At 49.2% G+C, this 14,001-nt stretch overlaps 1 protein-coding gene across 3 annotated transcripts in view; it reads right to left on the reverse strand.

The window, feature by feature from the left end:
• The window catches only part of uspl1 (ubiquitin specific peptidase like 1), a 59,962-nt gene that overhangs the window by 22,375 nt on the left and 23,586 nt on the right, over positions 1 to 14,001 (reverse strand). For all 3 annotated transcript variants that reach the window (XM_038817659.1, XM_038817661.1, XM_038817660.1), the window contains one exon: positions 6,303 to 6,416. In XM_038817659.1, coding sequence (XP_038673587.1) covers positions 6,303 to 6,416 — 114 coding nt within the window. The remainder of the gene's footprint in view (positions 1 to 6,302; positions 6,417 to 14,001) is intronic.

Genomic DNA, 14,001 nt, shown 5'->3' on the forward strand with positions numbered 1-14,001 from the left:
TTAGCGTGGCCAATCCACCTACTCTGCACATTTTTGGGTTGTGGGGGCGAAACCCACGCAGACACGGGGAGAATGTGCAAACTCCACACGGACAGTGATCCAGAGCCGGGATCGAACCTGGGACCTCAGCGCCGTGAGGCGGTTGTGCTAACCACTAGGCCACCGTGCTGCCCTCCAATAGGAGAAGTTAAGTGGAAGGAAGAGCTGGGGAGGGAGTTGGAGGCTGGGCTGTGAAATGAGGCTCTGAGGAGGATGAATGCATCCTCTTTGTGTGCTAGGCTTAACCATATTCAATTCTAGGTAGTCTACAGTGTGCATATGACGGTGGGCAGAATTAGCAGATTTGATGGGGTGGAGGATAGGTGTGGGCAGTGCGGGGGGGGGGGGCACGCAGACCATGTCCACCTGTTTTTGGTGTGTCCAAAATTAGAGGGATTCTGGTGGGTGTTCGTTGACATTACATCTGAGGTGCTGACAGTGAAGGTTATCCCGATTCCAGAAGTGCACATTTTTGGAGTGTCGGAAGACCTGGGAGTCCAGGGGGTGAGAGAGGCTGACATTTTGGCCTTTGCCTCCCTGGTAGCCCGGAGACGGATCTTGTTGGAATGGAGGGACTCGGGGCTGCCGAATCCGGGGGTGTGGGTGAGCAACCTCACGGAATTCCTTAGGTTGGAAAAAGTCAAGTTCTCCTTGAGAGGGATCGTGGAGGGGTTTACTCGAAGATGGAAACTGTTTATCGACTTCAAGGATAGTTAAGAAGTCAGCGAGGCGGGGAGAGAATCTAGGGCTAAAAATGGAGGCAGGGTGGGTTGAGGGTTAGTTATTAATTTATGTGAATTCCTGTTTGTTCTCTTATTGGTTTTGTGTGTGTGTATATATATATATATATATATATATATATAAAAATAATGTGTGTGTGTGTGTGTAGATATATATATATAAATGCCTTAATAAAAACTTTTTTAAAAAAAATAACTTTGGTTAAGGTTTCTAGATTATATATATCTGCTAAAGTCGTCATTAAGGGGTTAACAGCTGTAATAATGTCATTAAGCTGTAATGTCATTCATGGGAGGGGTTGAGCCTGCATTCTAGTTTCATTTTCAGCCCTGCGTCTGTTTTTTAGTTTCATTTTTGAAGTTCTGCTCTGGTTTCTAAGGAAAGGAAGTGTATCTCAGGTAGACTTCCTAAAGCTTCTCTGCCAAATACTTGTGGATAAAGCAGTGAGCCACTGCGTGTTAACGGTATTAGGCCGCACGGTGGCGCAGTGGTTAGCACTGCTGCCTCACAGTGCCGAGGACCCAGGTTCGATCCCGACACCAGGTGACTGTCCGTGTGGAGTTTGCACATTCTCCCGTAGCTGCGTGGGTCTCACCCCCACAGCCCAAAGATGTGCAGGGTAGGTGGATTGGGCATGCTAAATTGCCCCTTAGTTGGGAAAATTTAAAAAAAATAAAGTGGCATGTGCCCTGGATGTGTGGATTTTGCTTAATTAAAAGTTTAAAAGTAAATGGGAAATTAAGCTCAAAGATCTTTATTTTTTTGTTCGAACCGTTTAACGGTCAACTGAAAAGCTGTTTTTTCTTGGAAGTTAATGGGGTAAATTCTATATTAATAATAAAGTTTGTTTTAATATAAAAAAGATGTGTCAGTGGAATCACTCCTCAAGCAAAGTATCCTTTCCTCACAGTTTACAAATTGAAAAATTGTTGGGGTCTCGTCCGGTTTCCCAATATAAATTGAGTTTTGATCCGGGCGTCGTTATATTACGTGCTATACCAATGCAAATTCCGTTTCTAGTTCTGCAATAGACAAGAAAAATTTTGCAGGGGAACTGGAGAAAAAAGATCTGTTCAATAATTTAAAAATATAACCAGAGCAAGACAACTGGATGAGTATTTCAAAATAATTGCTTACGGCAGATCTTCTGTTGCCTCTGCGCTCATTTCTTAGGGAAGGGGCCATTTCCCCGTTCAACGTATCCTTTTCCCCCCTCCAGTCTTTTCCCTCCACCTGAATCCCACACTCTGGCCTCCTAACCTGCTCTTTATCTTTTCATTGAGGATTGTGGGTGTGACATCTACCGTCTCAATTTCTCTGCTCCTCTCACCCACTCCAACCGTCGCCTTCTGAATCTCTGCATCCTGTTCGCTTAGGTCCAACCCGGGCCTTATGATCAAACCTGATGACAAGGGTGGTGGCAATACTGACCTCCACTTCACAAGAGGCTGAGCACCAATTCTCAGACACTTCTCTCTACCTCCCCTAGACCCATGAGCCCACCACCAAACACCATGTCATTGTTTCGGGACCCAACCACCTCCTCTCCACTTTGGATGGTCTACCCTCTTCACATTCATCCCCCACCAAGAACTTCACAATCATCCCCCAAGAGAGTCTGGGGGCCTGAACAATTCCCATCCATCACCACTCTCTTCCTCCTGACTGAACTTGTTCTGCCATCAACAATTTCTCTTTTAAACTTGTCTCACTCCTGCAGGTGTGGCTATGGGCCCACATAGGCCTCAGTTACACTGGTCTGTTGGTGGGTTATGTGGAACAGTCCTTGTTCCAGTCAAACTCAGGCTCATCCCGTAACTCTTTGTCCGTTACATCAATGACTGTATTGGTATCGCTTCATGCTCTCCTCTGAATCTGGATTAAATTTAGCGATTTTGCTTCCAATTTCTACCCCTTTTCATCTTCACATGTTGCACCACCAAAACGTCCCTTCCTTGACCTCTCCCATCTCCATTTTCAGTGATAGACTGACCACCAATATTCGTTACAAGCCCATGAACTCCCAGATACATCGACTGCAGCTCCTCACACCAAGGTCTCCATCCGAGTCACATCTGTTCTGATGCTGCCATTTTTCAAAACAGCACTTCTGAAATATCTGCCTTTTTCCTTAACAATAGTTTGCTCCCCTCCCTGTGGTTGACAGGCACTCGACTAGGATGGACCCTTTTCCCACACCTCTGACTTCATCCCTTCCCCTCCATCCCAAAAATGATGATAGGGTCCCCCTTTCCATCACTTTCCACCCTACCAGACTGCTCCTTCTGTGACACCCTAGACCACTCCTCCATCACCCCCACCCCTCTTTCCCCTTCTCAAAGCACCTTCCCTTGCAATCACAAAGGTACAATAGCTGCTCTTTACCTCCCCTCTCCCCCCCCATTTAAGGCCCCAAAACCATCCTTTCAGGTGAATCAACATTTTACTTGCGCTTCCTTCCATTTGGTCTGTTCTATTCACTGCTCCCAATGCAGTCGCCTCTACTTTGGCGAAACTAAACGCAGACTTTGTGGAACGCCTTCTCAGCCCAATCACGGCCGCAACATTCCTGTCACTTGCCATTTCAACTCAGCATCTTACTCTCATGCCCATCCTTGCGGCTGCAATGCTCCAGTGAAACCCAATGCAAAGTGGAGGAGCAGAACCTCAGTTGCCAATTAGGCAGGTTGCAGCCCTCAAGACTCGATGTTTTGAGTTCAACAACTTTGGACTGACATTTCTCCTCCATATTGGCTCTTTTAAAAAATATATCTGAAACATTTTTTGCCCCACTGCAAACAACCCATCCTCCCGCCCTGCCATCTCTCACTTGTTCTTAAGTTTTGCTTTCACTGAACACTGATCTTTATTCTCCCATTATTACATTGATATCTAGGGTGAGATCCTCCGTCCCGCTGCACCCATTTTCTGGTGTGACGCACCGCTCCAGCAGCGGGATTCTCCATCCCTGCAGCCAGTCAATGGGGTTTCCCTTTGTGGGCACCCCCATGCCGTCGGGAAATCCGTGGGTGTGAGAGGGCTGCCAACGAAATGGAGGACCCCACCGGAGAATCCAGCCCCTTACCTTTATGCAACAAGTAGCACCTTCTCCTGTCATTAACGGTTCCTCTGTCTCGTGACTGACACATCTTTGTTGCAATCTCTCAGAGTTCCCATCAATCACCAACTTTCTACCCTGCTCCAGCTGCTCCATCCCCTCTTACGCAGTATATATTCCATCATATTTCTCCCCCTCTGATCTCAGAAGAATCATACAGACTTGAAATGTTAACTATTTTCTGTTCACATCTGCAGCCAGACCAGTTGAGATTTTCATATTCCAGCATTGGCAGTATTTTGTTTCTACATTAGTTCGTGTTGCATTATCGAATCATGGGCCAGGGTAGGAATGAGAAAAATTAACTTTAGTACTCCCACACCATACATTAGTTATGGACACCAGTAATTTATTCAGTACAGTCCAATTCCTCCACTCTACCTCTGTAGCCAAAGAGCACGACATTGCTGATGCTTTCAGCAACTAAACTAGATGCTAAAGAGAACTCGTACACAATAACACCCGAATATGAATGGTACCTTCAAGGGGGAGAATATTGATGGGAGAAGGGAAAGCAAGCCATTTCCAGACACACCAAATGCTAGGAAGAGCTGATTGAGATGCATAAAATTATGAAGGACATAGAGAGGGTATATAGATAGGAAGAAACTTTTCCCCTTAGTGGAGAGGTCAATAACCAGGGGGCACAGATTTAAGCTAAGGGAAGGAGATTTAGAGCGGAAGTGAGGAAAAAATATTTTCACCCAGAGGGTGGTGCGATCTTGAACTCACTACCTGAAAGTATAGCGGAGGTGGGAATCCTCAATATTTAAGAAGCATTTAGATAGGCACTTGAAATGCCAAAGCATACAAGGCTACAGAACGTGCTGGAAAATGGATAAATGAATAGGAGATACTTGATGGTCGTCACGGACAGATATAGGCCATCTGGCCTCTTGCTGTGCTGCAAGTCTTTATGACCCTTTGATTATGACTATATGCTCTTTCACTTGTTTTACATACTATAACAGCACAAAAACAAAATTCTGCAAATTCTAGAAATACTCAACAAGCCTGGCAGCATCAGTGAAGAATATTTCTGTTGCTAACCTTTCATCAGAAAGTAAAAGCCGGACATGGAAAACATTTGTGCAAAGAATGTTAGGTTTGGAGGCGGGGAATGGAAAGGAACAATGGGAAGAATTAAACTAGAGAGAAGGCAGCAGAGATGAATGAAAGATGTGTTCATGGTGCAAGCCTAAAGGAGTGATAATGGGACAAGTAAAAGGAACAAAAAGACTTGTCCTGGGGAGATGTGAATGACAGATCTTTCAATTCCCTTGAAAGTAAAGCAAAGAAAAAACAGAATGCAGAAAAGGATATGCATTCCTCTTTCCTGAACTGAGGACTCCCAACCACCACCATTATTGACAGGTCCTCAACCATGTCAATTTTATTTCAATGACTGGTCACCCCTTCCTCCTCCCTCTGATGGTCTCCCTTTTCATCACCTTCTGCCTCACCCGATAATCAAACATATTCCGTCCCTTTCAGTATTCTGAAGGGATTGTTCCCTCCGGGATACCTGGCCCAGTCCTCAGACATCCCCAACATTTGCCCTCTCATTACAACTTACCATACAGGCACAGGAGATCCACACCTGCTCTTTTGCCGGCACCCTTCTCACTTTTGAAGACCCCATACCCTCCTTTCAGATGAAAGTGACTCACTTGTATTACTTTCAATCTGGCAATTTGTATTTGTTGCTGACAATGTCATCTTAATTGTGGGGAGATCAAACAGACTGAACAACCACTCTATAGAACACCAGTCCACCAACATGACACCTGGGCCCTTACTCGTCTGTCCTTTTAATTCTAGTAAGAAATCTTACAACACCAGGTTAAAGTCCAACAGGTTTGTTTCAAATCACTAGCTTTCGGAGCACTGCTCCTTCCTCTTCATTCATCTGAGGAAGGAGCAGTGCTCCGAAAGCTAGTGATTTGTAACAAACCTGTTGGACTTTAACCTGGTGTTGTAAGACCTCTTACTGTGCTCACCCCAGTCCAACACTGGCATCTCCACATCATGACTTTTAATTCTACATCTTTCTCCCACGGACTTCCCCGGCCCCCTGCAGTCTTCTGATGAAGCTCAAAGAGAACAGCGCCCATTTAACCTTTCTCGGCCTCCATCTAGCACAGACCTTTCCTCTAGACCTTCCCGCCCACTCACCTTTCACCTGCTCAAAACGTATTACATTTAAACTTCCACCAGTTCTGATGAAAGATTGTTGAGCTAAAACATTAATTCTTGTTTCTCTCTCCACAGATGCTGTCATACTTGCTGAGTATTTCCAGCATTTTTTGCTTTTATTACAATAATAGTATCCATAGTAAATTCAATAAAAAGTGCATGTTTGTAGGAAAAAAAAGATATTTGAGATTGCATGTGCAGGAATTACCTAATTCACACTTCAGTTTTGATTGAAGAAGCTGGAAGAGGCTCTCTCGGACATTGTTCAGTACTAATTCGATCTCAGTAAGTGTTTTGTGGGGAATCGTCCACAAGCCATTACCTACAAATGTAAGAATAGTTCAGTAAATCACCAGGAAGATAAAAGTCCCCAAAATTGCTGGCAGGGAATCTAAAATTAGTGGAATTTTTACTTCTATATTGGTGACAAGAAATTGAAGTTAAATTCACTTTAAAGAAAAATGATGCAGCATGTCACAGGAATGCATCGACATTAACATGATTACGTAGCATTGTTTGGATTTTAAAAAACCTCTAATAAGCATGTACAAATTTGCCATGGAGATGGGCACAGTGAATTTGAGGATATGCTGTTTTACAACAATAAGAGCCATGTCGTGCATAACATACTATTTGCTGTTGAAACTCTCATCCATGTCTTTATTACCCATCACTCCATTATTCTAATATTTTCCTGACTGACCTCCCATAAATTTAAGCTCATGCAAAACTGCGGCCCATGTCGTAACTCTCACCAAATCCTTTTCACCCTTCAGCTGTTGTTAAACTTCATTGGCTCCCTCTTTAGCATCAACTCAATTTTAAAATTCTCATTTTCAAGTCTTTGAGGCCTTGTCCTCCCATCTCTAACTCTAGTCATACAAACCACTCTCTTAACTGCTCCCCAGCACCCTTCCACAAGATATCTGGCTCTTTCAAATTTGCCTTCTTGCACATCTCTGATTTAAATTTTTTTCACCAAAGGGGAGCCCTGACTTCAGCCGCTGAGGCATTAAGCTCTCGAATTCTCTCCTTATATTCCTTTGCCTTCTTTCGTCCTTTAAGACCTTTCTTAAAACCGACCTACTTGGTCAATCTTCTGGTCATCAATTTCAATATATCATGTGGCTGGGTGTCAAATTTGCTTGATAACACTAAGCGGCGCTTTGGAACTGTTTACTTTTATTAGAGGGACTATATAATTGGAAGTTGTTCCTGTATCATCACTTCCATTAAATTTATGCAACTAATTCAACCAGGTTCAGGAACAAGGTGGTTCTTGGAAGGACTTTTCTAAATTTTTAAGAATGGAATTCAACATCATTCTATTATTCCATGGGGCAAGTGCTATTGGTTATTGGTTACCTTTAACCATTTAATTAACTTTTATCTCTTATCTTAAGAGATATTAATAGCACACGAAAGTTGTAGGAGGATGGCCCTGGAGTGTTAGCAGTCGACCGTGACTTTAATATAGTAGAAAACGGAAAAGGAGGTTGCGGCTATGCCTAGATAGGTCGCATGGTCGGCAGCTCCCGCCGACAATGGACTTTTGGGCCCTTGTACGGAGCTCCAGCGGCACTTGAACTACGATTCCCGGTGTGGGAAGGAAACAGTGAGGGTCCCCCAGCGCTGTATGGAGTGGACCAGGAGTGGGGCGATCAAAAAAGCGGCTTTGGAGGAGAACGGGCACGAAAAAGCAAGATGGAGGCCGGCGCGGATCAGGCAGCGTGGGCTCGGTGGTCGCGGGAACATAGAACATAGAACAGTACAGCACAGAACAGGCCCTTCGGCCCTCAATGTTGTGCCGAGCCATGATCACCCTACTCAAACCCACGTATCCACCCTATACCCGTAACCCAACAACCCCCCCCTTAACCTTACTTTTATTAGGACACTACGGGCAATTTAGCATGGCCAATCCACCTAACCGGCACATCTTTGGACTGTGGGAGGAAACCGGAGCACCCGGAGGAAACCCACGCACACAGGGGGAGGACGTGCAGACTCCACACAGGCAGTGACCCAGCCGGGAATCGAACCTGGGACCCTGGAGCTGTGAAGCATTTATGCTAACCACCATGCTACCCTGCTGCCTGCAGGGAGCAGCAGGAGTTTCTTAGGAGCTGCTTCACTGAGCTAAAAGCGGAGATGTTGGCACCTATGAAGGCTTCTTTTGAAAGGTTGGTGGAAATGAAATGAAAATCGCTTATTGTCACGAGTAGGCTTCAATGAAGTTACTGTGAAAAGCCCCTAGTCGCCACATTCCGGCATTAAAAATCCAGCGATTTAGCCCAGTGAGCTAAACCAGCCCCAGAAGATGCAGGGGTCAGCGATCAAGGAGGTGCAGCAAAAGGCCTCTGACAATGAGGACGAGATTTTGGGCCTGGCGGTTAGAGTGGAGGCGCACAAGGCCCTGCATAAGAGATGGCAGGACAAGCTGGAAGACCTTGAAAATAGGTCGAGGAGGCAGAACCTGCAGATTCTGGGTCTCCCTGAAGGCGTGGAGGGGTCGGATGCGGGTGCGTATGTGACCACGATGCTGGGAATGCTGATGGGCGCGGGGGCCTTCCCGCAGCCCCTGGAGCTGGACGGGGCGCACAGAGTCCTGGCAAGGAAGCCTAAGGCGAACGAGCCGCCGAGAGCTATGGTGGTAAAGGTTCCACCGCTTCACCGACAAGGAATGTGTCCTGCGATGGGCAAAGGAGTGAAGCAGTAAGTGGGAGAACTGTGAGATCCGTATCTACCAGGACTGGGGTGCAGAGCTGGCTAAGAGGCGTGCGGGATTCAACCAGGCCAAGGCGGTCCTCCACAGCAAATGGGTGAAGTTTGGGCTGCTACAACCGGCAAAGCTGTGGGTCACGTACCAGGACCAGCACCATTATTTTGATACGCCGGATGAGGAGTGGACTTTTATTAAGAACGAGAAGCTGGACTTGAACTAATGGACTGCTGTATGTTGTTGAGGCATCCCGGTGGGGGCGGTGTTATGTTGGTTTTCCCCCGTGTTTTCTTTATTTTTGCCCCTTTGTTCTGGGTCCTCGAGGTTCTGGGTCTGTTTGCTGTTGGTATAGAGCTGCGTCACAGGCGGTGGGGACGGGCCAGACAGCGAGAGCAGTTCGCGGGGTTGAGGGGGGGGGGGGGGGGGGGGGGGGTTGGGGGGAGAGAGAGTCGCTCATCGTTGGGGATAGCACCCGAAGTTTGTTTGAGCTTTTCTTTCTTGACACACGGGAATAAGGGGGGGGGGGGCCTCTCTCCCTCACTTGGGTGGGGTGGGGGGGGAAAGAGGTTGGAGACCTGTAGAGGGAGCCAACAGTGGGATTGGAGGTAGAGGCGGGAGCGGCTGGGGTCAGCCTGAGTCAGCTGACTTATGGGCGGGGGGGGGGGGGGAAAGAGTGGGGTTAAGCAGATGCTTGACTTGGGAGAGGGGCATCGAGGGGGTTGGGATGCTGCTTTGCAGGCTGTGGGGGAAGCAACAAGCAACTTTCGGAGTCAAAGGGGGAGTTGGGACAGGGAGCCTCCGGCTGGGAGGCTGGAGTGTGCGGGAGACGCGAACACGTGGATGGCCCAAAAAAGGGGATGGTTAGTTGGCGGGTTAGGGGGGGTTAATTAACTCTCCGACCAGGCTGATCACGTGGAACGCGAGGGGCCTGAATGGGCCGGTCAAGAGGGCCCGTGTGTTCTCACACTTAAAGGGGCTAAAGGCAGACGTAGCTATGCTACAAGAAATGCATCTGAAGCTCGCTGATCAAACTAGGCTGAGGAAGCGATGGGTGGGGCAGGTCTTTCACTCGGGGCTGGATGCGAAGACCAGGGGGTTGCAATCTTGGCGAGCAAACGGGTGGCATTTGAAGCGGGGGGGGCAGATAAAGGGGGTAGATGTATTATGGTGAATGGCAAGTTACAGGGGGCCTGGGTGGTTCTAGTTAACGTATATTCCCCGAATTGGGACGATGTGGACTTTATGAAGCGAATGTTGAGTAAAATTCCGGATCTGGAATCACGCTGTCTGGTAACCCGGGAGGGGGGGGGGGGGGGGGGGGGGGGGGGGTTCAAGAATTTTTATGGTAAATTATATGAGTCAGAACCCTTGGAGGGAAGGGATGAAGCAATTCTTGGACCAACTGAGGTTTCCGAAGGTGGAGGAGGAGCTAGTAGAGGGATTAGGTGTCCCGATTGAGTTGGAGGAATTGGTTAAAGGTTTAGAGGGTATGCAGTCGGGCAAGGCCCCAGGACCGGACCGATATCCTGTAGAATTCTATAGGAAATTCTCAGAGCTGTTGAGCCCGATATTGCTGAGAACCTTCAACGAGGCTAAGGAAAGGGGAACCCGTCCCCCGACGATGTCGCGGGCCTTGATCTCGCTCATCGTTAAGCGAGATAAGAACCCGTTGCAGTGTGGCTCCTACAGGCCGATATCGCTCCTTAATGTAGATGCCAAACTGTTGGCCAAGATCCTGGCCACTAGAATTGAGGACTGTTTCCCAGGGGTGATTAATGAGGACCAGCCGGGGTTTGTCAAGGACAGGCAGCTGAACACGAATGTGCGGAGGCTCTTGAACGTGATCATGATGCCCTCGGAAGGAGGGGATGCAGAAGTGGTGGCTGCAATGGATGCGGAAAAAGCCTTCGATCGGGTGGAGTGGGAGTACCTGTGGGAAGTGTTAGGCAGATTTGGATATGGCGAGGAATTCATAGGGTGGGTCAAATTACTGTATCAGGCCCCAGTATCGAGTGTCCACAAACCTACTACGGTCGGAGTACTTCAGGCTGCATCGAGGAACGAGGCAGGGGTACCCCCAGTCCCCCCTGCTGTTTGCCCTGGCAATTGAGCCGTAGGCCATGGCACTGAGGATGTCTAGAAACTGGAGGGGGGCCGGTTCGGGGAGGGGAGGAACATCATGTTTCACTGTACACGGATGACCTGCTCCTGTATATTTCAGATCCGGTGGAGGGGATGGGGGAGGTCATGCAGATCCTAAAAGATTTCGGGGATCTCTCGTGGTATAAGTTGAATGTCGGTAAAAGCGAGCTTTTTGTGATTCATGCGAGGTGCCAGGAAAAGAGACTGGGAGAGCTCCCGCTCAAGATGGTGGAGAGGAGCTTTCGCTACTTGGGCATACGTGTGGCTAAGAGCTGGGATGCCCTGCACAAGCTCAACCTAACGCGGCTTGTGGATCAGATGGAGGGGGACTTTAAGAGGTGGGATATGCTACCGCTTTCCCTGGCGGGCAGGGTGCAGTCCGTGAAGATGACGGTCCTCCCCAGGTTCTTGTTCATCTTCCAGTGTCTTCCTATCCTCAACCCAAAGTCCTTCTTCAAGCGGGTGAACAGGATTATCACAGGATTTGTGTGGACAAACAAGACCCCGCGAGTTAAAAGACGGTTCTTAGAGCGCAGTCGGGGGGTGGGGGGAGGGGGCTGGCGCTGCCAAATTTCTGCGGCTATTATTGGGCAGCGAACATATCCATGATTCGGAAATGGGTAGTGGGGGGTGGGGGCGTGGAAGCAGGGATACTAGCTTGGGGGCACTGATAACGGCATTGCTGCCGCTCTCGCCGGCACGGTACACCACGAGTAAAGGCGGCACTGAGGATCTGGGGTCAGTGGAGAAGGCATGGGGGGAGGTAGGGGCCTCAGTCTGGACCCCAATACGAAACAACCACAGGTTCGTTCCAGGTACAATGGACGGAGGATTTCTAAGCTGGCACAGAGCGGGTATCAAAAGGATGGGGGACTTGTTTATAGATGGGACTTTTGCTAGCCTGAGGGCGCTGAAGGAGAAATTCAGGTTGCCCCCAGGGAATACCTTTAGGTACCTGCAAGTCTGTGCTTTCTTGAAGAAGCAGGTGGTGGAATTTCCGCTGCTATCTGCCCACAGGATACAGGAGAGGGTGGTCTCAGGCATGTGGGTAGGAGACGGAAAGGTATCAGACATATACCAGGAGCTGCAGGAGACGGAGGAGGCCTCGGCGGAGGAGCTGAAGGGCAAATAGGAGGAGGAGCTGGGTGAGGGCCTGTGGGCGGTCGCCCTTGGCAGGGTCAATTCCTCCTCACCTTGTGCCAGGCTTCACTTGATTCAGTTTAAGGTGGTACACCGGGCGCACATGACAGCAGCAAGAATGAGCAAGTTCTTTGGGGTGAACGACAGGTGTGTGAGGTGTTCAGGGCGCCCAGCAAACCATGTCCATATGTTTTGGGCATGCCTGGCACTTAAAGAATTCTGACAAGGCTTTGCAAAGGCTATGTCCAAGGTATTGGACACTCAGGTAAAGCAGAGTAATGGGAAAAGCGAAAGATGCTGGAGGTGGACAGGAGGTATGCAGAGGCACCAGAGGAGGGACTGTTGGGGGAGAGGCGCAGCCTGCAGGCTAAATTTGATTTGCTGACCACTAGAAAGGCGGAGGCACAGTGGAGGAAGGCACAAGGGGCAGTGTACGAACATGGTGAAAAGGCAAGTAGGATGCTGGCCCATCAGCTCCGTAAGCGGGATGCGGCTAAGGAGATTGCTGGAGTGAGAGACAAGAGTGGGAATGTGGTGCGGAAGGGGGTAGAGGTGAATGAGGCCTTCAAGGACTTTTACGGGGAACTGTACCGGTCGGAACCAACGGGGGAGAGGAGGGGAATGGAGAGGTTCCTTGACAGGCTTTCTTTCCCGAAGGTGGAGGAGGAGAAGGTGGAGGGGCTGGGTGCGCCGATTGAGCTGGAGGAGCTAGTTAAGGGGATCGGGCAGATGCAGTCAGGGAAGGCACCGGGGCCGGATGGGTTCCCGGTGGAATTTTATAAAAAGTTTGTGGACCTTGCTGGTGCAGACACTCAACGAAGCTTGGGGAGGGGGGACTTTGCCCCCGACGATGTCACGGGCGCTGATCTCGTTAATTTTAAAGAAGGACAAGGACCCCCAGCAGTGTGGTTCATCCAGGCCCATATCTCTCCTCAACGTGGATGCGAAGGTGCTGGCAAAAATCCTGGCCACCAGGATAGAGGACTGTGTGCCAGGGGTTGTGCACGAGGACCAGACAGATTTTGTGAAGGGAAGGCAGCTGAACACGAATGTGCGGAGATTGCTGAATGTCATCATGATGCCGGCGATTGAGGGTGAGGCAGAGATAGTGGGGGCGCTGGATGCGGAGAAGGCCTTCGATAGAGTGGAGTGGGGGTACCTATGGGAGGCGTTGGGGAGGTTTGGATTTGGTGAAGGGTTCATTAGATGGGTACGGCTGCTATATGAGGCCCCGATGGCGTGCGTGGCCACGAATAGGAGGAGGTCGGAGTACTTCCGGCTTTACCGAGGGACCAGGCAGGGTTGCCCCCTGTCCCCCTTGTTGTTTGCACTGTCAATTGAGCCGCTGGCGATGGCGTTGAGAGATTCAGAGAGGTGGAGAGGCTTGGTGCGAGGTGGAGAGGAACATAGGGTGTCGTTGTATGCCGACGACCTGTTGCTGTATGTGGCGGACCCGGTGGGAGGGATGCCGGGAGTGATGGAGTTGCTAGCCGAGTTTGGGACCTTTTCAGGTTATAAATTAAACTTGGGCAAGAGCGAGGTGTTTGTGGTGCACCTGGAGTCCAGGAGGAAGGAATTGGTAGGCTCCCGCTTAGGCGGGCAGGGGAGAACTTTAGGTACCTGGGGGTGCAGGTGGCCAGGGACTGGGGGACTCTTCACAATCATAATTTCACCAGACTTGTAGATCAGATGGAGGAGGAGTTCAGGAGGTGGGACATGCTGCCATTGTCGTTGGCGGGGAGGGTACAGTCCGTTAAAATGACGGTGCTTCCGAGGTTCTTGTTCCTTTTTCAGTGCCTGCCCATCTTTATCCCCAGGGCCTTCTTTAGGAGAGTGACCAGCAGTATTCTGAGCTGTGTGTGGGCACATGGGACTCCGAGAGTGAGGAGGGTATTCCTGGAGC

The sequence above is a fragment of the Scyliorhinus canicula genome, chromosome 14, assembly GCF_902713615.1.
Source record: "Scyliorhinus canicula chromosome 14, sScyCan1.1, whole genome shotgun sequence".
Taxonomy (NCBI): domain Eukaryota; kingdom Metazoa; phylum Chordata; class Chondrichthyes; order Carcharhiniformes; family Scyliorhinidae; genus Scyliorhinus; species Scyliorhinus canicula.